Genomic DNA, 26,000 nt, shown 5'->3' on the forward strand with positions numbered 1-26,000 from the left:
TTTTATCTGGTACTACACTGATGTGCCGGCCGGTGTGGCCGTGCGGTTCTAGGCGCTTAGTCTGGAACCGCGTGACCGCTACGGTCGCAGGTTCGAATCCTGCCTCGGGCATGGATGTGTGTGATGTCCTTAGGTTAGTTAGGTTTGAGTAGTTCTAAGTCCTAGGGGACTGATGACCACGGATGTTAAGTCCCATAGTGCTCAGAGCCATTTGAACTACAGTGATGCGCCCAAGAAACATATAACTACGCGTATTCAAGTGCAGAGGTATGTAAACATGAGCAATACGGCACTGCGGTCGGCACCGCGTCTGGCGCAGTTGTTAGGTCTGCTACTGCTGCAGGTTATCAAGATTGGAGTGACTTTGAACGTGGTGTTATAGTCGGCGCACGAGCGATGGGACACAGCATCTCCGAGGCAGCGATGAAGTGGGGATTTTCCCGTACGACCATTACACGAGTGTACCGTGAATAGCAGGAATCCAGTAAAACGTCAAATCTCCGACATCGCTACATCCGAAAAAAAACCTGCGAGAACTGGGCCAATGGTGACTGAAGAGAATCGTTCAAAGTAACAGAAATGCAACCCTTCCGCAAATTGCTTCAGATTTCAATGCTGGGCTATCAGCAACTGACAGCGTGCGAACCATTCTACGAAACGTCATCGAAATGGGCTTTCGGAGCAGAAGGCCCTCTTGTGTAACCTTGATGACTGCACGGCACAAAGCTTTGCACCTCGCTTGTCCCTGTCAACACCGAAATTGGACTGTCGACGACTGGAAACATGTTTCCTGGTCGGACGAGTCTCGTTTCAAGTTGTATAGAACGGATAAACGTCTACTTGTAAAGAGACAACCTCATGAATGCGTGGACCCTGCATGTCAGCAGCGGCCTGTTGAAGCTGGTGGAGGCTCTGTAACGGTGTGGGTCTTGTGCAGCTGAAGTGGTATGGGACCCCTGATACGTCTAAATAAAACTCTGACAGGCGACTCGTACGTAACTATACTGTCTGACCACTTGCGTCCGTTCGTGTCCATTGTGCATTGCGACGGCCTTGGGCAATTCCAGCAAAACAACGCGACATCCCAGACCTCCAGAATTGCTACAGAGTGGCTCCAGGAACACTCTACTGAGCTTAAACGCTTCCGCTGGCCACCGAACTCCCAAGACATCAACATTATTGAGCATATCTGGAATGCCTTGGAACGTGCTGTTCAGAAATCTCCACCCCCTCGTACTCTTACGGATTTACATACTGCCCTTCAGGGTTCATGATGTTAAGTCCCTCCACCCCTGCTTCACAGATTAGTGCAGTTCACGCCACGTGAAACAGTTCGTAGTCAGCAATATCAGGAGTTGTGCTGAGGAAGTAGATTAATTTACAGAGAACAATGTAGTCAGTATGAAACAGTTGTTTTTCTTCCGAGTTGAGAAATATTTTACTTTCGTGTAGATTTCGAGTCACAAATTACACTTCACGTCATGCAACTTTCATAACGTACTTCAGTATTGAGTTGCAGTTAAATATTTTTCGCTGAGTACAAAGTTAGTTACTTCTGCCATTTAATTAGATTACTTTTCATTATTTCAAATTAAAGTTTGGTTCACGACATTGTTCACATGCGCAACACAGAATCGAGCAACGGTCAGTATTGTTCAGCAGTTGACTACGATATCAGAAGCACACATTCCGCGGGGAGAAAGTCTTTACAAAAAGGAATATTCAGTACTTTCACTTATAGATAAATTTTCATAGAAAGCTTACAAGCTGATCGAGATGTTGGCTTCACAATGGTGACGTCATGCGGCGGCGTACACCGTCTGCGGTCTAAGCGTGACGCGCGCACGCAGCGAGTAGAGGATTTCTGACCAGAAAGTCGCACGTTTAAAACGGGCCCGAGAGAATGGATTGCCGCTTTTTTTTGCTCGCAGTGTGTTTTTGTCGCGCCGTGTGAGTGTAGCAGCTTTAATAGCGGCGGAGGGCGAAGCGGATGTTATGAAAAGTGCGCCGCTCTAGGTCAGGGGCGGCGTGCGGCGAGGGAGAAAGTGCCGGGGGCGGCGGGGGCGGAGGAGGCATGCCGCCCCCTGGCCGCCCCCGCGCTGGCGGCTGGGGGGGGGGGCGGGGCGCCGGGGGGCGCCTGCATGCAGATGAGGCGAGGGGGTGGTCGGCTGCGCTAGCTGACCAGCGTCCACCAGGAAGCGGAGGCGGAGGAGCAGAGGAAGAAGAGGGAAGGGCGGAGGGAAGAGGCGTCGGCGGGGGAGGGGAGCGCGGGGGGGGGGGTGGGGCCGAAGACGAGGCAGGGGTCGATGTCGGCGCCGGCCGCAGGGCGCGCGGTCGATACCGGACCACACCCCGCGGAGCCGAGCCGGAGGCCGCAGCCGGACGCCGCGCTGTTGACACCCCGCGCGCCTTCTTCTCGCCTCTCACTCTCCTTCTTCCTCGTCTCGCCGTCGCGGCACGGGCAAAAACACGCCGTCCCAATAGAGTTGCACGACTACGTAGGCCACCGTAGACTGCTGTAATGAGCGGCGACAACGGCAGTTTCCCTAGTAGCTCGCACCCGCATTACCTGTATGTTGCGCGCGTGGCATACCTATCAGACGTTACCTCGTTACGATCTCTTTCTTTACCATTGCGATCAGTGTCTTACTAGACTCCCCCAAAAACAGAAATTGGTGACCCATCTGGAAACTCAGTAAGCCGACCGTAGACTGCTATAATGAGCAGCGACTACGGGCGTTTCCCTAGTAGCTGTTGTCAGTAGCTCGTACCCGCATTACCTGTATGTTGCGCTTCTAGCATACCTATCAGGCGTTAACTCTTTACGATCGCTTTCTTTACCAATGCGATCAGTGTCTTACTAGACTCCCCCAAAAACAGAAATTGGCGAACCATCTGGATACTCAGTAAGTCTACCGTAGACTGCTATAATGAGTGGTGACCACGGCTGTTTCCCTAGTAGCTCGCACCCGCATTACCTGTATGTTGCGCGTGTAGCATACCGATCAGGCGTTACCTCGCTATGGCTGCTTTCCTTACCAATGCGATCAGTGTCTCACTAGACTCCCTCAAAAACAGAAATTGGTGAACTGTCTAGAAACTCAGTAAGGATATACGAGGGTTTCACAGAATGTAATGCACCGCATTTTTTCCTTCAACAATTTTCTGTTCAACTTAATAAGAATTATTCACACACACATAGTGTTTTATCTACACACGCTATTTTTCCTCGTAATCTCCATCCCGTTGTACGGCCTTCGAAATGAGGGCGTTTATGCCCTGTCGGTACCGATCATTCTGCTGGTGGCAAAGTCAGTGCTTCACTGCATGGACCATCGAAATGTCATCGACATGTCTTTCACGAATGGCCCAAACAAGTGCAAGTGCGAAGGGGCCAGGTTAGGGCTGTAGGGTGGACGGGCTAACACAGTCCAGCCCTGTTTTGCGATGTGTTCTGCAGCCATCTACTTGTGAGGGGCCGAGTGTTATCGTGTTGCAGCAAAACATCTCCTGCGTTGGTGTGGCGTCGAAATCGCCTGAATCGCATCTCGACTTATGTTAACGTGTTGACGTGTGCTTGTGTATTAATGGTACCGCCTCTTGGCAAAACGTCAATGAAAATTACACCTTCGCAATCCTAGAACACGGTGATCGTGACGTTATTGGCGGAAGCAGTTGCTTTGACTTTTTTCCTTCTGTGGGAAGTGGGAATGGCGCCGATCCATTCACTGTCGTTTTGTTGTTGATAATTCTTCAGGGTCATATGGCCGTGGTCCATGGAATTCTTCAATTCCTAACGTTCCGTCCAATACTACGTTGGACAACTTCAGAGGTATGGCTGGCCCTACTGAGTCCTGCTGAGTCGGCATGGACAAGGAAGGGGTCGATGGCGGCAGGACGCAGCAGGACCAGCCATATCTCTGAAGATGTCCAACGTAGTATTCGACGAATCGTTATGAATTGAAGAATCCCATGGACCACGGCCATATAACCTGGAAGAATTATCAACACCGTCGTTTTGTTTCAGGTTCAAAATGGTGAACCCAGGTTTCAGCACCTGTCACAATTCGGGACATGAAGGCCTGCCCCTCAGCTTCAAAACGTTGAAATCGAGACAAATAGTTTTTCTGTCCGATTTGTCATCCATCGTTAGAAACTATGGGAGCCATCTAGCACACACTTCTGAATATCCAAGAATATGGATAATTTCATCCACACTTCCTTTGCCGATTGACAGATACAGCGCTAACTGCCGAGTCGTAATGCGTCTAGAATGAGATTTTCACTCTGCAGCGGAGTGTGCGCTGATATGAAACTTCGTGGCAGATTAAAACTATGTGCCCGACCGAGACTCGAACTCGGGACCTTTGCCTTTCGCGGGCAAGCGCTCTACCATCTGAGCTACCCAAACACGACTCACGCCCCGTCCTCACAGGCGAGATACTGGCGGAAGTAAAGCTGTGAGGACGGGGCGTGAGTCGTGCTTGGGTAGCTCAGATGGTAGAGCGCTTGCCCGCGAAAGGCAAAGGTCTCGAGTTCGAGTCTCGGTCGGGCACACAGTTTTAATCTGCCACGAAGTTTCATATCAGCGCACACTCCGCTGCAGAGTGAAAATCTCATTCTGGGAACATCCCCCAGGCTGTGGCTAAGCCACGTCTCCGCAATATTCTTTGTTTCAGGAGTGCTAGTTCTGCAAGGTTCGCAGGAGAGCTTCTGTAAAGTTTGGAAGGTAGGAGACGAGGTACTGGTGGAAGTAAAGCTGTGAGTACCGGGCGTGAGTCGTGCTTCGGTAGCTCAGATAGTAGAGTGCTTGCCCGCGAAAGGCAAAGGTCCCGAGTTCGAGTCTCGGTCGGGCACACAGTTTTAATCTGCCAGGAAGTTTCGTAATGCGTCTGTTTTCGCGAAAGACGACATCAGCTCGGTGCAACATCTCAGGTGTGACAGCCGTCGATGGCCTCTCTGACCGCTGCAAATCGTGGAGCTCCGCCGAACCGCCTTCTGATGACGTCACCCTCCGTGCCCAGCGACTAACTGTACTCCTGTCGACAGCAGATGCTTCACAGACTTAACAAGAGCGCTTGTGAGTATTTCCCACAGTTTCTTTCTCTGCAGGGAGAAGTTCAATGATGGCGCGTTGCTTGTAACGTACATCACCTACAGACGCCATTTTGAAACTGTCCTGCAGCTACGCTATCTGTCGGAACTGAAGGAAACTTGCTCAGGCGACAAATAATACATACGTAACGTTTCGAATTGGTAGCATTGTTTTCGACTGAGAAAGTAATGCGATGCGTTACTAGCCCGACAACACTCGAATATAGAGGGCCAGGTAACGTACGGAACATTTTTGTTCTACATAGTTATTCTCCTGGCTGTTATATAAGAATAAGCAGCACATATATAAAGCAAAACTGCTACTGTCAATGTTTAATTCAGGTTTCATTCCAGTATTGTTGATTTGTAAAGTGAAACAGAGGTATATTATAGTAATAAATAAATTAAACATTACAGGTTTCTCATCTAGCGCTAGAAAACGCAAAATAAAAATATATCAGACATGGCTTGAGTACTTCGTCGAACTTACGTTTCAGCCTGTACACAGTATTTACATCAAGAGTAATTGCATTGCTCGTTTAAAAGTGTAGAAGTTACACGATAAGCGAATTTTTATTACTCATTAAACGTAATTTATGTTCTGTGAGGAAACTGAATAACACAATGGACTAAGACCGACGATGTGTCGTTCTAATACCAAGCAAACAAACAAAAAACAAAGAGAAGTCGCCTGCTGCCATTTTCTCTCTTACGCTTTTATTAACGGTTCTTTCCCTACCAGTTCTACCAACACTGCCGGTCATCCTACCATTTACTACGTCATTTATGTAGTGCACCAAAACTACTAGACGATAGTTTTCACAGAGCGCAACTCGACGTGCGACTTGGGCGTCAGGTCAAGCCATTATGTAACACACGGCGCTCGGGATGGCTGGGACGAACAAGGACGAGCGGAGATTCGTGAGTTCTTTCTCCACATCTACATCGACGCGAGAATGCTGAAGATTACTTGCGTAGATCGAACAATTAAAGAGGAGCTACTGTATCTAACTCGGGAAAGAAAGAAACCGAGCGGTCTAAAGCGCTGCAGTCGTGGACTGTGCGGCTGGTCCCGGCGGAAGTTCGAGTCCACCTTCGGGCATGGGTGTGTGTGTTTGTCCTTAGGGTAATTTAGGTTAAGTAGTGTGTAAGCTTAGGGAGTTCAGGTATACATGCCGACGTTGCAAGCTCAAGATGAACAGGTAGAGAAAGTGTATGAGGATATTGTAAGGGTAATGCAGTATGTAAAGGGGGGACGAAAATCTAATAGTCGTGGACGACTGGAATGCAGTTGTAGAGGAAGGAGTAGAAGAAAAGGTTATGGGAGAATATGGGTTTTGGACAAGGAATGAAAGAGGAGAAAGACTAATTGAGTTCTGTAACAAGTTTCAGCTAGTAATAGCGAATACGCTGTTCAAGAATCACAAGAGGAGGAGGTGTACTTGGAAAAGACCGGGAGATACGGGAAGATTTCAATTAGATTACATCATGGTCAGACAGAGATTCCGAAATCAGATACTGGATTGTAAGGCGTACCCAGGAGCAGATATAGACTCAGATCACAATATAGTAGTGATGAAGAGTAGGCTGAAGTTCAAGACATTAGTCAGGAAGAATCAATACGCAAAGAGGTGGGATACGGAAGTACTAAGGAATGACGAGATACGTTTGAAGTTTTCTAACGATATAAATACAGCAATAAGGAATAGCGCAGTAGGCAGTACAGTTGAAGAGGAATGTACATCTCTAAAAAGAGCCATCACAGAAGTTGGGAAGGAAAACATAGGTACAAAGAAGGTAGCTGCGAAGAAACCATGGATAACAGAAGAAATACTTCAGTTGATTGGTGAAAGGAGGAAGTACAAACATGTTCCGGGAAAATCAGGAAGTACAGGGAAGTTAAGACGAAATGGCTGCAGGAAAAATGTGAAGACATCGAAAAAGATATGATTGTCGGAAGGACAGACTCAGCATACAGGAAAGTCAAAAAACCTTTGGTGACATTAAAAGGAATGGTGGTAACATTAAGAGTGCAACGGGAATTCCACTGTTAAATGCAGAGGAGAGAGCAGATAGGTGGAAAGAATACATTGAAAGCCTCTATGAGGGTGAAGATTTGTCTGATGTGATAGAAGAAGAAACAGGAGTCGATTAGAAGAGATAGGGGATCCAGTATTAGAATCGGAATTTAAAAGAGCTTTGGAGGACTTACGGTCAAATAAGGCAGAAGAATTTCTAAAAATCATTGGGGGAAGTGGCAACAAAACGACTATTCACGTTGGTGTGTAGAATATATGAGTCTGGCGATATACCATCTGACTTTCGCAAAAGCATCATCCACACAATTCCGAAGACGGCAAGAGCTGACAAGCGCGAGAATTATCGCACAATCAGCTTAACAGCTCATGCATCGAAGCTGCTTACAGGAATAATGTACAGAAGAATGGAAAAGAAAATTGAGAATGCACTAGGTGACGATCAGTTTGGCTTTAGGAAAAGTAAAGGGACGAGAGAGGCAATTCTGACGTTACGGCTAATAATGGAAGCAAGGCTAAAGAAAAATCAAGACACTTTCATAGGATTTGTCGACCGGGAAAAAGCGTTCGACAATATCAAATGGTGTAAGCTGTTCGAGATTCTGAAAAAAGTAGGGGTACGCTATAGGGAGAGACGGGTCATATACAATATGTACAACAACCATGAGGGAATAATAAGAGTGGACGATGAAGAACGAAGTGCTCGTATTAAGAAGGGTGTAAGACAAGGCTGTAGCCTTTCGCCCCTACTCTTCAATCTGTACATCGAGGAAGTAATGATGGAAATAAAAGAAAGGTTCAGGAGTGGAATTAAAATATAAGGTGAAAGGATATCAATGATACGATTCGCTGATGACATTGCTATCCTGAGTGAAAGTGAAGAAGAATTAAATGATCTGCTGAACGGAATGAACAGTCTAATGAGTACACAGTATGGTTTGAGAGTAAATCGGAGAAAGACGAAGGTAATGAGAAGTAGTAGAAATGAGAACAGCGAGAAACTTAACATCAGGATTGATGGTCACGAAGTCAATGAAGTTAAGGAATTCTGCTACCTAGGCAGTAAAATAACCAATGACGGACGGAGCAAGGAGGACATCAAAAGCAGACTCGCTATGGCAAAAAAGGCATTTCTGGTCAAGAGAAGTCTACTAATATCAAATACCGGCCTTAATTTGAGGAAGAAATTTCTGAGGATGTACGTCTGGAGTACAGCATTGTATGGTAGTGAAACATGGACTGTGGGAAATCCGGAACAGAAGAGAATCGAAGCATTTGAGATGTGGTGCTATAGACGAATGTTGAAAATTAGGTGGAGTGATAAGGTAAGGAATGAGGAGGTTCTACGCAGAATCGGAGAGGAAAGGAATATGTGGTAAACACTGATAAGGAGAAGGGACATCTGCTAAGACATGGTGGAATGACTTCCATGGTACTAGAGGGAGCTGTAGAGGGCAAAAACTGTAGAGGAAGGGAAGACAGAGATTGGAATACGTCAAGCAAATAATTGAGGACGTAGGTTGCAAGTGCTACTCTGAGATGAAGAGGTTAGCACAGGAAAGGAATTCGTGGTGGGCCGCATCAAACCAGTCAGTAGACTGATGACCAAAAAAAAAAAAAAAGCTTAGTGACGAACAAGGACGAGCGGAGATTCGTGAGTTCTTTCTCCACATCTACATCGACGCGAGAATGCTGAAGATTACTTGCGTAGATCGAACAATTAAAGAGGAGCTACTGTATCTAACTCGGGAAAGAAAGAAACCGAGCGATCTAAAGCGCTGCAGTCGTGGACTGTGCGGCTGGTCCCGGCTTAACTTAGCAGTTAAGTCCCATAAGACTTCACACACATTTGAACAAAGAAAGAAAATTGTGGCGCAACTAGCAAAAGAAGACGAGATCGGTTTATGCAACGGATCTTGAGTCATCAACAAATCGTAAATTTGGTAGTGGAGGGAATTATGTGTATGTGAGTTGAAGAAAGTGCTTGCGGAGAAGGAACTGCATCAGACCTGTCTTCGCGCTGAAAAACACAACAGTGCTTTTGTTAGATCCATTCATTCGTCTACACCTAAAACTAGGTTTCCTTCATTTGTTTTACAGGCTTCCAGTTTGTAAAGTAAAAATTTGTCCATGCAGTGGACGAATTTTTTAGGTTAGATTTTGAAACTTAGTTTGTTACTAGTCAGACATGATGAAAATTTTTTGTTGATGCGTACTGAACTCCTGCGTGAGGCACTGATAGCTTTAACAATGCATCATCTTTTCCTTTAGTGTTATAGGAATGGGTATGAATATTGTTGTCAATTTTTGACGGATTATTCATAACAACTTTCATCAGCGAATGTACGCATATTGTGGAGGTGCAGTCAGAATGGGTAGCTACATACGGAGATACGTACAGCTAGTGAAAAGTAAATCTTACCATTACTGCTCGCTTTCATGAAATCAGTACGTTCTCAATAAGTGAGGGTATGATGTCTACTTCAGGTGTTTCGTTTCGTCTTAGGTCTTCCTGTGCTCTGTCAAATTCTTCTCGCATTTCCACTTCTGGCATCTCACTTTCATCTACTTCCAACTGCATTACGCCGCCTTTAAGCCCATTTTCCTTTACCCTTTCCATGTAATCCTTCCATATTTCAGTCTCTCGTTGTAAAACTGGGTTACCATCTGAACTATTGCTATTCATAATTCTTCATTTCCTTTCTCTAAAGATTCCTGTATATGACATCTATCTTTCTCATAATCATGAATGATTATACAGTTTTTAGCAATTCCTATTTTCATTTACTAACTTCCCGTCAATATTGTTTTTCTAGATGGAAGTATCATAATTTGGTTGCTTCATTTTCTCCTTTTGTCAATGACATTAAATATTTCGTGTGTCATACAAGGATTTTTCCTGGTGCTTGAGTTTTTGGGTATTTCATCCCCCGCTACATTCATTTCATTCCTCAAATGTATCAGTTCTATTCTATTCCTTTCCCGCTTTCGGTCGGTACTTCCCTAATGCTCCCTTCAAAACTCTCATCAACCTGTGGTTATTTGAATTCGCCCAGGTCCCACCTACTTCACTCCCTACTTGTCTGTAGTTTCAACGTCCTTAATGCACATTTTGTAACTGATAAATTAGACCGTATCATCACTAGGAGACGACTACGGGTTTAAAATCTGAATTTCTTGGTTTTTCGAAAGCCATTCTACCGCAGCCATGATAAATCATAAGGAGCATCTTCACAAATGTATGTCTGTTTCGGTGAATGTTTCACTAACAAACTGAGCAGGTTATAGTGATTGGCATATTTTCAACAGACCTCGAAGTAGCCCTGTGTGTACACAAACGAAAAAGAAAGGCACCTCTGATGGTTTCAGTACGTAACAAACAATTCATCAGGCAGGATCAGCAGGGGTACGTAGCTGTACACTGACGATGTTATTGTGTGCAGGAAATTGAAATAAGAACACCGTGAATTCATTGTCCCAGGAAGGGGAAACTTTATTGACACATTCCTGGGGTCAGATACATCACATGATCACACTGACAGAACCACAGGCACATAGACACAGGCAACAGAGCATGCACAATGTCGGCACTAGTACAGTGTATATCCACCTTTCGCAGCAATGCAGGCTGCTATTCTCCCATGGAGACGATCGTAGAGATGCTGGATGTAGTCCTGTGGAACGGCTTGCCATGCCATTTCCACCTGGCGCCTCAGTTGGACCAGCGTTCGTGCTGGACGTGCAGACCGCGTGAGACGACGCTTCATCCAGTCCCAAACATGCTCAATGGGGGACAGATCCGGAGATCTTGCTGGCCAGGGTAGTTGACTTACACCTTCTAGAGCACGTTGGGTGGCACGGGCTACATGCGGACGTGCATTGTCCTGTTGGAACAGCAAGTTCCCTTGCCGGTCTAGGAATGGTAGAACGATGGGTTCGATGACGGTTTGGATGTACCGTGCACTATTCAGTGTCCCCTCGACGATCACCAGTGGTGTACGGCCAGTGTAGGAGATCGCTCCCCACACCATGATGCCGGGTGTTGGCCCTGTGTGCCTCGGTCGTATGCAGTCCTGATTGTGGCGCTCACCTGCACGGCGCCAAACACGCATACGACCATCATTGGCACCAAGGCAGAAGCGACTCTCATCGCTGAAGACGACACGTCTCCATTCGTCCCTCCATTCACGCCTGTCGCGACACCACTGGAGGCGGGCTGCACGATGTTGGGGCGTGAGCGGAAGACGGCCTAACGGTGTGCGGGACCGTAGCCCAGCTTCATGGAGACGGTTGCGAATGGTCCTCGCCGATACCCCAGGAGCAACAGTGTCCCTAATTTGCTGGGAAGTGGCGGTGCGGTCCCCTACGGCACTGCGTAGGATCCTACGGTCTTGGCGAGCATCCGTGCGTCGCTGCGGTCCGGTCCCAGGTCGACGGGCACGTGCACCTTCCGCCGACCACTGGCGACAACCTCGATGTACTGTGGAGACCTCACGCCCCACGTGTTGAGCAATTCGGCGGTACGTCCACCCGGCCTCCCGCATGCCCACTATACGCCCTCGCTCAAAGTCCGTCAACTGCACATACGGTTCACGTCCACGCTGTCGCGGCATGCTACCAGTGTTAAAGACTGCGATGGAGCTCCGTATGCCACGGCAAACTGGCTGACACTGACGGCGGCGGTGCACAAATGCTGCGCAGCTAGCGCCATTCGACGGCCAACACCGCGGTTCCTGGTGTGTCCGCTGTGCCGTGCGTGTGATCATTGCTTGTACAGCCCTCTCGCAGTGTCCGGAGCAAGTATGGTGGGTCTGACACACCGGTGTCAATGTGTTCTTTTTTCCATTTCCAGGAGTGTATATATATATATATATATATATATATATATATATAAAGGCGGCAGTATTTTGACACCTTACAAAGATTCCGTCCCACTCCTATACAAAAGATTATAAACTGATGAGGTATCTACTGATGGGACTGGAACCGTTTATTAAAGATAATGAATATGAGTAACATCGTCAAGTAAACCTGCATTGCAGTTCACTTATTTGTTGGGTGTCGAACTTTTATATGGAATAGCCGCGTAAGCTTACAAGGAGAGGTCCCCAGCGGTCGATGCACTTTTGGAAAATACCTACACGGTGATGTAGTTCCGGATCCCATGCATCACACACTGCAGCCTATGCCCTCGTAGGTCCTCGTTTACGATTAGTTGACTAAAAAAATTCGAAATTTTGTGTAATACTCAGTAGCAATAAGAAAATTGAAATATGTCGTCTGATTGCGTGGTTTAATGAATAGGATAACAGCCTTGCATGCAGTGGGTTATGGGTTCGAATGTTGTCAGAAGCCGGCCGGTCTGGCAGAGCGGCTCTAGGCGCTTCAGTCTGGAACCGCGTGACCGCATGGATGCGTGTGATGTCCTTAGGTTAGTTAGGTTTAAGTAGTTCTAAGTTCTAGGGGACTGGTGACCTCAGATGTTAAGTCCCATAGAGCGTCTGCTGTCGACACAAGGGCAGTTAGACGCTGAGCACGGACGCTGAGGTCACGAGAAGGCGGTTTGGGGGAGCTCCACGGTTTGCAGCGGTCGGGGAGGCCATCCACGGCTGTCACACGTCACATGTCGTCACTCGCGTGGACAGTCGCATTACGACTCGGCAGTTAGTGCTACATATGTCGATCAGCAAAGGAAGTGTGGATAAAACTATCCGCACTCTTGGGTGTTCAAAAGTGTGGGCAAGATGGGTTCCGCGGTGTCTAACGGTGGATAAAAAAAAAAAAAAAAAAAAAAAAAGTAATGGCTCTAGGCACTATGGGGCTTAACATCTGAGGTCATCAGTCCCCTACAGCATTCCTCTATCGATCTTTGTTTTAGAGATATTTAATTTTGAAATCAGGAAGTCCTTTTCTGGACACCCTGCAACTGCCGTCCGGTTCCTGTACAAATTGTAAATAGCCTTTCGCTCCCTGTATTTTACCCCTGCAACCTTCAGAATTTGAAAGAGAGTATTCCAGTCAACACGAATATTTTTTTCGTCAGTTACTCGCAGACGAGGGCTCAGCAGGGAGAATGGCTGCAGTGTCTGATGCGTGGGAACTTCAAACAACGTCACAGTACTGATAGTTTCAGAACGTCTATCGCACAGCTGGGGGCGTCTCCTTGTTAGTGGCACCGCGGACGCGGGGCCAAACGGCTCGCCTAGCGGCTGTGTGAGGGCGGCGGGGGCGACGGGGCGGTGGGGCGGCGGGGGCGGCGGGGGCGGAGGGGCGGCAAATAGCGTTTCGCTCCCTGTATTTTACCCCTGCAACCTCCAGAATTTGAAAGAGGGTATTCCAGTCAACACGAATATTTTTTTCGTCAGTTACTCGCAGACGAGGGCTCAGCAGGGAGAATGGCTGCAGTGTCTGATACGTGGGAACTTCAACCAACGTCACAGTACTGATAGTTTCAGAACGTCTATCGCACAGCTGGGGGCGTCTCCTTGTTAGTGGCACCGCGGACGCGGGGCCAAACGGCTCGCCTAGCGGCTGTGTGAGGGCGGCGGGGGCGGCGGGGGCGGCGGGGGCGGCGGGGCGGTGGAGCGGCGGGGGCGGCGGGGGCGGCAAATAGCGTTTCGCTCCCTGTATTTTACCCCTGCAACCTTCAGAATTTGAAAGAGAGTATTCCAGTCAACACGAATATTTTTTTCGTGAGTTACTCGCAGACGAGAGCTCGGCGGGGAGAATGGCTGCAGTGTGTGATACGTGGCATCTTCAACCAACGTCACACTACTGATAGTTTCAAAGATCCGATCGCACAGTTGGGGGCGTCGCCTTGTTAGTGACACCGCGGACGCGGATCCACACGCCGCAAACGACTGGCCTAGCGGCTGTTTGAGGGCGGCGGGGCGGCGGGGGCGGCGGGGCGGTGAGGCGGCGGGGGCGGCGGGTGCGGAGGGGCGGCAAATAGCGTTTCGCTCCCTGTATTTTACCCCTGCAACCTCCAGAATTTGAAAGAGGGTATTCCAGTCAACACGAATATTTTTTTCGTCAGTTACTCGCAGACGAGGGCTCAGCAGGGAGAATGGCTGCAGTGTCTGATACGTGGGAACTTCAACCAACGTCACAGTACTGATAGTTTCAGAACGTCTATCGCACAGCTGGGGGCGTCTCCTTGTTAGTGGCACCGCGGACGCGGGGCCAAACGGCTCGCCTAGCGGCTGTGTGAGGGCGGCGGGGGCGGCGGGGGCGGCGGGGGCGGCGGGGCGGTGGAGCGGCGGGGGCGGCGGGGGCGGCAAATAGCGTTTCGCTCCCTGTATTTTACCCCTGCAACCTTCAGAATTTGAAAGAGAGTATTCCAGTCAACACGAATATTTTTTTCGTGAGTTACTCGCAGACGAGAGCTCGGCGGGGAGAATGGCTGCAGTGTGTGATACGTGGCATCTTCAACCAACGTCACACTACTGATAGTTTCAAAGATCCGATCGCACAGTTGGGGGCGTCTCCTTGTTAGTGGCACCGCGGACGCGGATCCACACGCCGCAAACGGCTGGCCTAGCGGCGGTGTGAGGGCGGCGGGGCGGCGGGGGCGGTGGGAGCGGCGGGGGCGGCGGGGGGCGGCGGGGGGCGGCGGGGGGCGGCGGGGGGCGGCGGGGGCGGCGACTGGGCCGCCCGCCTTGGCCGGCCACCGAGACGCGTAACAGCGTACGAACGCGGTCGCCGAGCCGGCCGGTGCCCCCAGACGCCGGGTCTTCACCAGGAGCGCAGGCGCTGAGTGAGTGGCGCGGCGGGTGCAGGCTGGCAGCTGCCGTGCTGCCTCGCACGCAGATCCTTTCAAACAGCTCCGTGGCCACCTGGAAGCGGCCAGGGTACAGGCTGGCGTCTCCAACCCGTACACCAGACTTGCTCCCAGCAACATTTTGAGTCGGACGTTCCGGACTGCCACATTTGCTTAAAGGGTTAGGACGTCAAACAGGCCGACTTGGAGCAGGAGAGGCATCACAGGACATTTTAATTTCCAGTGTGTATACTTTTACAAATAAATTCATAAAACTTTGTCAGCATCACTAGGAAGGATTCAAGATTGACACTCATTGCAGTGGAAGTTCGAAAGCATAACAAAATAATTTTTTTTACGTGTGAAATTTCATCATTTTTTCACATACTAATGGCTGCATTTGTTGCTACAGGTACACTTTTCTTCATAAGTTAGAGAGATTCTTCGATGAATTTTGCACAGCGTACATGCCATACTTACAAGTGTAGGAAACTCTAGAATTTATTTAATTAATGAAAAAACGAATGATCTGTTGTATTTTAAACTTCATGTTTAGAAAAAACACTAATTTTGTAGTTAATTACCTCAATTTTTACCACAGAATTTAACAGATTCGGAAAATTCTAGAGTTTCACACACTTTTAAGTATGGTTTGTATGCTGTGCAAAATTCATCGAACCATCTCTCTTACTTATGAAGAAAAGTGTACCTATAGCAACAAATGCTGCTATTAGTAAGTGAAAAAAAGATGAAATTTCACGTGTAAAAAAAATTACTTCGTTATGTTTTCGAACTTCCACTGCTATGAGTGTGAATTCTGAGTACTTCCTGGTCATGCTGACAAAGTTTTATGAATTTATTTGTAAAAGTATAGACAGTGGAAATTAAAATGTCTTGTGGTGTCTCTCCTGCTCAAAATCGGCCAGTTTGACGTCCTACCCCCGTTAGAGAATTGTTAGCAGGGATGCATTCTGGAAAAAACTTGAGTGTGATTGGCTGAAGCCGTTTAGTACGAGCAGACAGAGAGTATGCACCATGGGCTCTAAGCTGTAAGTTGCTCGTCCCTACCTTGGAGGAGGGAGGGGGTTTAAGAAAGTTTAACAAATTTGTGGTAACTTCCCATGGAGCCGAACTGCTGAGGTCATCCCTCCCTAGGCTGACGCTCTGCTTAATCTAACTCAAACTCACTTACGCCAAGGACAACACAGGACTCGAACCTCCTACGGGGGGAGCCGCGCGAACCGTGGCAAGGCGCCCCTGACCGCGCGGCTAACCCGCGCAGCTAAGAGAGCTGAGCAGGCGGTTTTGGCTACGGGATTCCTGTTTCACTCTGGAAGCAGCAGAACACCCTGCCTCAACTCTCGAAAGAACAGGAAGGTTTGCTTGTCTTTGCTCCCGAGAGCACAGAAGAGTTCTGTTTTAGCCTCACTTCGAACCAAAACTTCTCCCTTAGAGATAAGTTAGGGCCCTGTATTTTGCTTTGTATTTAAACACGACACTGTACTCCGCATTGTGCTGGAATTCACGTCTTACGTCTGTTGCTGGCAGTAAGGTGACAATATTCGGCTTTCCTTCACCAGGGATAGACTAAAGCGCGAAAGAAACTCGTATAGCTATGCGTATTCAAATATGTAAACAGGCAGAATGCGGCGCTGCGGTCGGCGACGTCTGTATAAGACAACAAGTGTGTGGCGCAGTTATTAGGTCGGTCCCTGCTGCTACAGTGGCAGCTTATCAAGATCTAAGGCAGTTTGAACGTTGTGTTATAGCCGGCGCACGACCGATGGGACACAGTGTCTCCGAGGTAGCGATGAAGCGGCGATTTTCCCGTACGACCGTTTCAAAAGAGTACAGTGAATATCAGGAATGCCGTAAAATGATAAATCTCCGACATCGCTGCGGCCAGATAAAGATCCCGCAAGAACGGATCCAACAACGACTGAAGAGAATCGTTCAACGTGAAAGACGTGCAACCCATCAGCAGATTTCTGCAGGTTTAAATGCTGGTCCATCAACAAGTGTCAGTGTGCGAACCATTCAACGAAACATCAACGATATGGGCGTTCGGAACCGAAAGCCCACTCGTGACTGCACGACATCAGAGCTTGACGCCTCGCCTGGGCTCTTCAATACCAACATTGGACTGTCGATGACTGGAAACATGTTGCCTGGACGGGCGAGTCTTCTTTCAAATCGTATCGAGTGGATGCACGTGCAGGGGTATGCAGACGACCTCACAAATTCATGGACCCTGTATGTCAGCAGGGGACTGTTCCAGTTGGCAGAGGCTTTCCAATGGTGTGGGACGTTTGCAGTCGGAACGATTTGGGACCCCTGATACGTCTAGATACGTCTCTGACAGGTGACACATACGTAAGCATCCTGCATGATTGAAAGGGTACAGTACCACCCGACATTGAAAATAGGTACAAAATACTTCATTATTTTTGTCAGAACAACACATTGTTTTTGTAAAATAACTCAATTTCAATTAATACAGCGAAGCCGGATACCAGTGTGGGAAAGAATGACAATTTATTTATTTAATTGATCACATGCGCACTCCCACAAAGTAAATCCCTACATCCAGTTTGGTGAGATCTGTGAAATGAATGAATGTATGGTCGTCTGCTAACCGCAGATAGTGAATGTGAATATATGATCATCTTTGAGACGATCCTTTGATGGGACCAAAGAGATGAAACTTACCTGCGCTTTGAGTGCCTGAAATGTAGCTGACCAATACGGTAGCAAGGTGCTCCCCCACTTCAGCAGAGGTGCGAGAGGACCTCGAGAATGGCCATGTTTCGGCACTCTGCCGCTGGATCTTGTGCTGTTATGACCTGTTTTAGTTGTGCTCCGTAATGACGAAAGAGTGGAGACATGGTATGCATGTGGAATATTTAAGAGTAGTTTGAAATAATAATTTCTCTATTTCAGGAACTTTTGTGGGGAGAATTAAATGTCAGGCAGGTAATATTAATGGGATTGTAGTAATCTTCGGAAGTGACCAACGGTCACAATGAAACCACGTGTAGCAATAAGTTGAAATACTTCTGTGTGCTTAAGTTAACCTGAATTACTAGCGTGTGTACAATAAGTTGAAATATTTAAGAAATAGCGTGTGTACCATAAGCTGAAATATTTAAGAAATGGCGTGTGCAGGACTTGAAATTAGACACGAGTACTTCCACGTGGTGAGTACTGTGTGAGTCTCAATCTGTGTATGAGACAAAGGATAAAGAGAAGTACTCGTCCATGGTATCAGTTGAGGACTCGCGTGTGTGATGAATACGTTCTTAATATTACTTTGCGTGATATGATTCCGTGTGACGCTAGATTCAAACTCTGAGAGAGAAGCAAGGTGAGTCAGCCGTCTATCCAGCAACGCCACTTGGCTTGCATTGCACAGGAAGACGCGCATATATCTCCAGAGTTCATAGTAGGAAAGTAGAATTACGAAGTGGGGCAGTGTCGTGTGGAACTGGGATAAATATTAATTGAAGTGGGAAAGCTTAAAGTGATAATGTTGTGACTATTACCTGTGTAGTATTTCATATTGTAGTGTGGTGTATGTCATGTAATTTGGGTATGTGTGGTTTGCATGGGAGAGTAGCGAGGTAGTTTCAAAAGATTAGTGGGTTATGCTTGTTCGTTCTGTACTGCTCGGTCTGGAGGAAAGTTTCGTAATGATGATTGTGAGAGTCGAAGTGTGAGAAATAATAAAAGATCCACCATCCTATCCAGAAAGTGCACTGTAGCGCTAAATAATTACGAGACCATAAGATAGAGATTCACCAATGTAAAGCCAAGCCCACTGGGCGGAATTTCTCATGTGTTATTGTTGTAGGTTATAGAATTTGTGTGTTTAGGTTATAGAATTTATCGGAATAAATAAGGTAGTGAGAAGAAAAAGATTGGTGGACTTTTCCTTCGAATTGTATGTTGTCATGATGTTCCGAATTCATAATGTGTGCGCCATTCATATTCAGTGCGGTGGCCACGTGTTGATAAAAGCCGTTAAATAAAAGACATAAAGAAAATGTGGTATTGCCTGTGCGTAGTGAACAGTCTGAGTTCTGTAAATCACTGATAGTCAGATGTGCGTTTCCGTTGCGTATTATTCATACAGGAGGTTAGTTTCTGACTTAATTGTGAGTACGAGAGTTCGTGTTACTCGATAAATAAGAATGAATCCACTCGCTTGGCAGACCACTCATCTTGCAAGCCTGACTGCTTGATGCCACAGTATGAGCAAGGCATGTGGGTGCCTCTCATGATCACTCCATCCGTTCGTGTCCACTGTGCATTCGTACGAACTTGGGCAATTCCAGCACGACAGTGCATCACCCCACACGTCCAGAATTGCTACAGAGTGCCTCCAGGAACACTTCCGCTAGTCTCCTTATTTTCCCGTAGATGAGCATTATTCAACGTATCTCTAATGCTTTGCAGCGTGCTGTTAAGAAGAGATCTCCAGCCCCTCGTACTCTTACGGATTTATGGACCGCCCTGTGGGATTCTCCAGCACTGCTTCAGACCTGAGTCCAGTCCATGCCACGTCGTACTGCGGCACTTCTGCGTGCTCGCGGGGGCCCTGCACGATGTTAGGCAGGTGTGCCAGTTTCTTTGGCTCGTCAGTGTAGACGGAAGTCTGCTGTCTGAGGTCTTAGCTTTTCAGCTGTCGTCGCATTTGCGGGGCTGCAGTTTTCTGACCCACGGTAGTTGCACGGAGTATCATCATTGCATTCAACCAGCACGCTTTTGCTACGTTGATGTAGGCAACAACACTGGCGACTTAAGGCAGACAGAGATGAAATTGTTGAGATCACGTATAGAGGTTACTTTATCGAGGTTACACGCAAGTCAATCGATTCCAGCAGCCGCTTCTAGTTTTTGGCACCGTAGACGAAGTCAGTCACAGCGCGTCGCATTTCTCACATCGCGTTATCCACTTTGGGCAGAAGCAAGCAGAAGTTTCGCAATATCAGTTATGTCCATTTATTTCACAACTGTTTGAGTCTGACAAGAAATGTAGCGTATCTATTTTGTGTCTTAAAAGTTCTGGGCTTTACTTTAAAATACACTACTGGCCATTAAAATTGCTACACCAAAAAGAAATCCAGATGATAAGCGAGTATTCTTTGGACAAATATATTATACTAGAAGTTACATGTGATTGCGTTTTCACGCAATTTGGGTGCATAGATCCTGAGAAATCAGTACCCAGAACAACCACCTCTGGCCGTAATAACGGCCCTGATACGCCTGGGCGTTGAGTCAAACAGAGCTTGAATGGCGTGTACAGGTACAGCTGCCCATGCAGCCTCAACACGATACCACAGTTCATCAAGAGTAGTGACTGGCGTATTGTGACGAGCCAGTTGCTCGGCCACCATTGACCAGACGTTTTCAGTTGGTGAGAGATTTGGAGAATGTGCTGGCCAGGGCAGCAGTCGAACATTTTCTGTATCCAGAAAGGCCCGTACAGGACCAGCAACGTGCGGTCGAGCATTATCGTGCTGAAATGTAGGGTTTCGCAGGGATCGAATGAGGGGTAGAGCCACGGGACGTAACACATCTGAAATATAAGGTCCACTGTTCAAAGTGCAGTCAATGCCAATAAGAGGTCACCGAGACTTGTAACCAATGGCACTCCAAACCATCACGCCAGGTGATACGCCAGTATGGCGATGACGAATACACGCTTCCAATGTGCGTTCACCGTGATGTCCCCAAACACGGATGCGACCATCACTATGCTGTAAACAGAACATGGATTCATCCGCAAAAAATGACGTTTTGCCATTCGTGCAACCAGGTTCGTCGTTGAGTACACCATAGCAATCGCTCCGGTCTGTGATGCAGTGTCAAGGGTAACCGCAGCCACGGTCTCCGAGCTGATAGTCCATGCTGCTGCAAACGTCGTCGAACTGTTCGTGCAGGTGGTTGTTGTCTTGCAAACGTCCCCATCTGTTGACTGAGGGATCGAGACGTGGCTGCACGATCCGTTACAGCCGTGCGGATAAGATGCCTGTCATCTCGACTGTTAGTGATACGAGGCCGTTGGGATCCAGCACGGCGTTCCGTATTACCCTCCTGAACCCATCGATTCCGTATTCTGTTAACAGTCATTGGATCTCGACCAACGCGAGCAGCAACGTCGTGATACGATAAACCGCAATCGCGACAGGCTACAATCCGAACTTTATCAATGTCGGAAACGTGATGGTACGCATTTCTCCTCCTTACACGAGGCATCACGACAACGTTTCACGAGGCAACGCCGGTCAACTGCTGTTTGTGTATGAGAAATCGGTTGGAAACGTTCCTCATGTCAGCACGTTGTAGGTGTCGCCACCGGTGCCAACCTTGTGCGAATGCTCTGAAAAGCTAACCATTTGCATATCACAGCATCTTCGTCCTGTCATTTAAATGCACTGCTGTCGACTAATATTGCAACACCAGAAGCAACGAAATTTTCCTATGTGTTCAGAAACACTGTAGTACGAAGAATAGACGACTAAATTCGTAGCTGATTTGGGGAATGTATACGGGGCGAAATTTAGCACGCCCAGATACCACATCTAGCAGAACGACGACTCTAACCGGTATGACCGATGAGCCGAACTTTATTTATTTATTTAGCGTGTGGCTTACAAAATTATTTTTTACAGGTGCAAATATTAAATTGATACAACAGAAGAAAAAATTATGATAAACAGCAAAATATATACAGAGCGGTCAGAAACAGCTTTTCACAATATATATAAATGACCTAGTAGATAGTGTCGGAATTTCCATGCGGCTTTTCGCGGATGATGCTGTAATATACAGAGAAGTTGCAGCATTAGAAAATTGCAGCGAAATGCAGGAAGATCTGCAGCGGATAGGCACTTGGTGCAGGGAGTGGCAACTGACCCTTAACACAGAGAAGTCTAATGTATTGCAAATACATAGAAAGAAGGATCCTTTATTGTATGATTATATGATAGCGGAACAAACACTAGTAGCAGTTACTTCTGTAAAATATCTGGGAGTATGCGTGCGGAACGATTTGAAGTGGAATGATCATATAAAATTAATTGTTGGTAAGGCGGGTACCAGGTTGAGATTCATTGGGAGAGTCCTTAGAAAATGTAGTCCATCAACAAAGGAGGTGGCTTACAAAACACTCGTTCGACCTATACTTGAGTATTGCTCATCAGTGTGGGATCCGTACCAGATCGGGTTGACGGAGGAGATAGAGAAGATCCAAAGAAGAGAAGTCACAGGGTTATTTGGTAACCGTGATAGCGTTACGGAGATGTTTAACAAACTCAAGTGGCAGACTCTGCAAGAGAGACGCTCTGCATCGCGGTGTAGCTTGCTCGCCAGGTTTCGAGAGGGTGCGTTTGTGGATGAGGCACCGAATATATTACTTCCCCCTACTTATACCTCCCGAGGAGATCACGAATGTAAAATTAGAGAGATTAGAGTGCGCACGGAGACTTTCAGACAGTCGTTCTTCCCGCGAACCATACGCGACTGGAACAGGAAAGGGAGGTAATGACAGTGGCACGTAAAGTGCCCTCCGCCACACACCGTTGGGTGGCTTGCGGAGTATAAATGTAGATGTAGATGTAGAAGAGCTTGTAAAGGTATGTCAGGGAAGGTTGTCCTAAGCAATGTATTTAGGAAAAAAATTCAATACGATGCACCATTCCGGGCTTAATTAGCACTGAAGTTAGCCTACCGGGCCGCTGCGCGCTCAGATTGAGCCACCCCATCTGAGCCGGCGTCGCCCTATCTGTTCTTCGTTTGCTTTCCTAAAACCGGCGCATAGAAAAATTGGGCTCGGGACGGTGGCAAGGACCGACGTAAGCCAAAGGCCGGGCGGCCTCGTGCGCTATGAGAACAGCTGACGCTCACAGTATCCGAAGGGCCGCTTGAAAATACTGACGGAAAAAAAATCGCAACATCAAAAATACACTCCGTAACGGTCGTCTACTTTAGTTACCCATGAGACTGGACGTGGTGACTTGATGTTAGTCAAAACCGGCTATAAGTCGACAAAGATGCCGTTATCAACGCCTCACTGAGTTTGAGGGACATCATGTAATAGGGCTACGAGAACATGGATGTTCCCTCTGTGATACTGCAGAAAAACGTCCAGTCCAGATGGTATACCAATCAGATTCCTTTCAGAGAATGCAGACACAATAGCGCCTTTCTTAGCAATCATATAGAACCGCTCACATGACGAAAGGTCTGTTCCTAAGGAAAGGAAAGTAGCACAGGTCACACCAATATTCAGGAAAGCAAATAGGAGTAAGCGATGGAATTACAGAACCGTATCACTGACCTCAATTTGCAGTAGGATTTTGGAGCATATACTGTACTCGGACATTACGAATCACCTTGAAGAAAATGACTTATTGATACATAACCAACAGGGATTCAGAAAATATCGATCTTGTGCGACAAAGCTAGCTCTTTACTCCCATGAGTGCTGTCGATAAGAGATCTTAGATCGATTCCATATTCCCAGATTTCCAGAAGGCTTTTGATACCGTTCCTCACAAGCGACTATTAATCAAATTGCGTGCATATGGAGTATCGTCTCATTTGTGTGACTGGATTCGTGGTTTCCTCTCAGAGAGGTCACAGTTCGTAGTAATAGACGGTAAATCATCGAGTAGAAGATCTGGCGTTCCGCAAGGTAGTGTCATAGGCCCTCTGCTGTTTCTGATTTACATAAATGATCTAGGTGATAATCTGAGCAGCCCCCTTAGATTGTTTGCAGATGACACTGTAATTTACCCACTAGTAAAATCATCAGACGTTCAATTCCAATTACAAAATGATCTAGACAGAATTTCTGTATGGTGCGAAAAGGCAATTAGCACTTAAAGCCGGCCGGGGTGCCAGAGCGGTTCTAGGCGCTACAGTCTGGAACCGGGCGACCGCTGCGGTCGCAGGTTAGAATCCTGCCTCGGGCATGGATGTGTGTGATGTCCTTAGGTTAGTTAGGTTTAAGTACTTCTAAGTTCTAGGAGACTGATGACCTCAGAAGTTAAGTCCCATGGTGCTCAGAGTCATTTTTAGCACTAAACAAAGAAAAGTGCGAGGTCATCCACATGGATACTAAAAGAAATCCGATAAATTTTTGGTATACGATAAATCGCACAAATCTAAGGACTGTCAGTTCGACTAAATACCTAGGAATTACAATTACGAGCAAACTTAAATTTTTCCTCACAAATTTGTGGTTTTTAAATGGCACATACATTTTTTTCTACGAAAATGAAAACTAGACGTACATCTAGTGACAGCAGACTTACTTTCACAGTCTCAACCTCATACATTCCAAAACATGTAGACTTGAAAAGTATAGAAATAGCGCAACAATTCCTGCTGCAGCGCACAGAACAAGGTTAGCATGTTAGCCGGCTTCAGGACAGTATAGGCAATTCACATTACGGCAGAACTGTAGCTCTGTTTCCATTCATTAAATTCTAAGTATTTCAGAACGTATAATGTTTTGAGCAGTGAAACCAAATCTGCCTCACTAATTGTATGCCTAATTTTCATTTTGGCATGTATCATTTTGCGTTTAAAATGACGTTTGTTCTTCTAGGGATTGTGCACCCCAGCCCATTTGTGAAACCCTCACTTAGGTGCATCCCTGGACAATTGCATTTTTCACATTTTGTTACACCTGCTCTGCGTCTCCTCCTCTTCCACCCCTCCTTCTCTCTCTCCACTACCACCACAACCTCTGTGTCACTCCTCTTCCACCCCTCCATCACTCTCCATTCCCACCACCTGGTCTGTGTCTCCTCCTCCTCCGCCCCTCAATCTCTCTCCATTCCCACCACCTGCTCCGCATCTCCTCCTCTTCCGCACCAACTTCTCTCTCTCCACTCCCACCACCACCACAACTACTGTGTCTCCTCTCACCCCTCCCTCCCCCTCTCTTTCCCATCCCACCACCTTCTCTGTGTCTCCTCCTCTTCCACCCCTCCCTCCCCCTCTCTTTCCCTTCCCACGATCTGCTCTGTGTCACCTCCTCTCCCACTCCTCTCTCTCTCTCCATTCCCACCACCTGCTCTGTGTCTCCTCCTCTTCCACCCCTCCCTCTCTACCTCTCTCCATTTCCACCACCCGCTCTGTATCTCCTCCTCTTCCACCCTCCCCCCCCCCTCTCTCTCTCTCTCTCTCTCCCTCTCTCTCTCTCCATTTCCACCATCTCCTCTGTGTCACCTCCTCTTCCACTCCTCCCCCTCTCTTTCCATTCCCACCACCTGCTCTGTGTCTCCTCCTCTTCCACCCCTCCCTCCCTCTCTCTCTCTCTCTCTCTCTCAATCCCCACCACCTGCTCTGTGTCTCCTCCTCTTCCACCCCTCCCTCTCTATCTCTTTCCATTTCCACCACCTGCTCTGTGTCTCCTCCTCTTCCACCCCTCTCTCTCTATCTCTTTCCATTTCTACCACCTGCTCTGTGTCTCCTCCTCTTCCACCCCTCCCTCTCTCTCTCTCAATCCCCACCACATCCTCTGTGTCTCCTCCTCTTCCACTCCTCCCTCTCTCTCTCTCCATACCCACCAACTAGTCTTCTCCTCTTCCACCCCTCTCTCTCTATTCTCCCCACCTGCTCTGTGTCACCTCCTCTTCCACTCCTCGCTCTCTCTCTCTCTCCATTCCCACCACCTGCATCTCCTTCTCTTTCACCCCTCCCTCTCTCTCTCCATTCCCACCAACTCCTCTGCGTCTCCTCCTCTTCCACCCCACTCTCTCTCTCACCATTCCCACCACCTTCTCTGTGTCTCCTCCTCTTCCATCCCTCCCTCTCGCTCTATGCCCACCACCTCCTTTGAATCTCACCCTCTTCCACCCCTCCCTCTCTAATCCCACCACCTGACCTGTGTCCTCCTCTTCCACCCCTCCCCACTCTCTCTCTCCATTCCCATCACCTCCTCTGTGTCTCCTCCTCCTCCACCCCACTCTCTCTCCATTCACCCCATCTGCTTTGCTCCTCTTCCACCCCTCCCTCTCTCTTTCAATTCCCACCTCCTGTGTCTCCTCCTTTACCACCCCTCCCTCTCTCTCTCCATTCCCACCACCACGCAT

General features: G+C 47.7%; 1 protein-coding gene across 1 annotated transcript; it reads right to left on the reverse strand.

The window, feature by feature from the left end:
- Positions 1 to 1,965: 1,965 nt before the first annotated feature.
- LOC126108334 (WAS/WASL-interacting protein family member 3-like) lies at positions 1,966 to 26,000 on the reverse strand. The gene is made up of 7 exons (XM_049913551.1): positions 25,522 to 26,000; positions 14,825 to 15,062; positions 14,300 to 14,425; positions 13,932 to 14,093; positions 13,655 to 13,754; positions 13,278 to 13,422; positions 1,966 to 2,137 (listed from the first exon to the last, which is right to left on the reverse strand). The coding sequence occupies exons 1-7, from the start codon at positions 25,998 to 26,000 to the stop codon at positions 1,966 to 1,968; spliced, it is 1,422 nt and encodes a 473-aa protein (XP_049769508.1).

Source organism: Schistocerca cancellata, chromosome 11, assembly GCF_023864275.1.
Source record: "Schistocerca cancellata isolate TAMUIC-IGC-003103 chromosome 11, iqSchCanc2.1, whole genome shotgun sequence".
Lineage (NCBI taxonomy): Eukaryota > Metazoa > Arthropoda > Insecta > Orthoptera > Acrididae > Schistocerca > Schistocerca cancellata.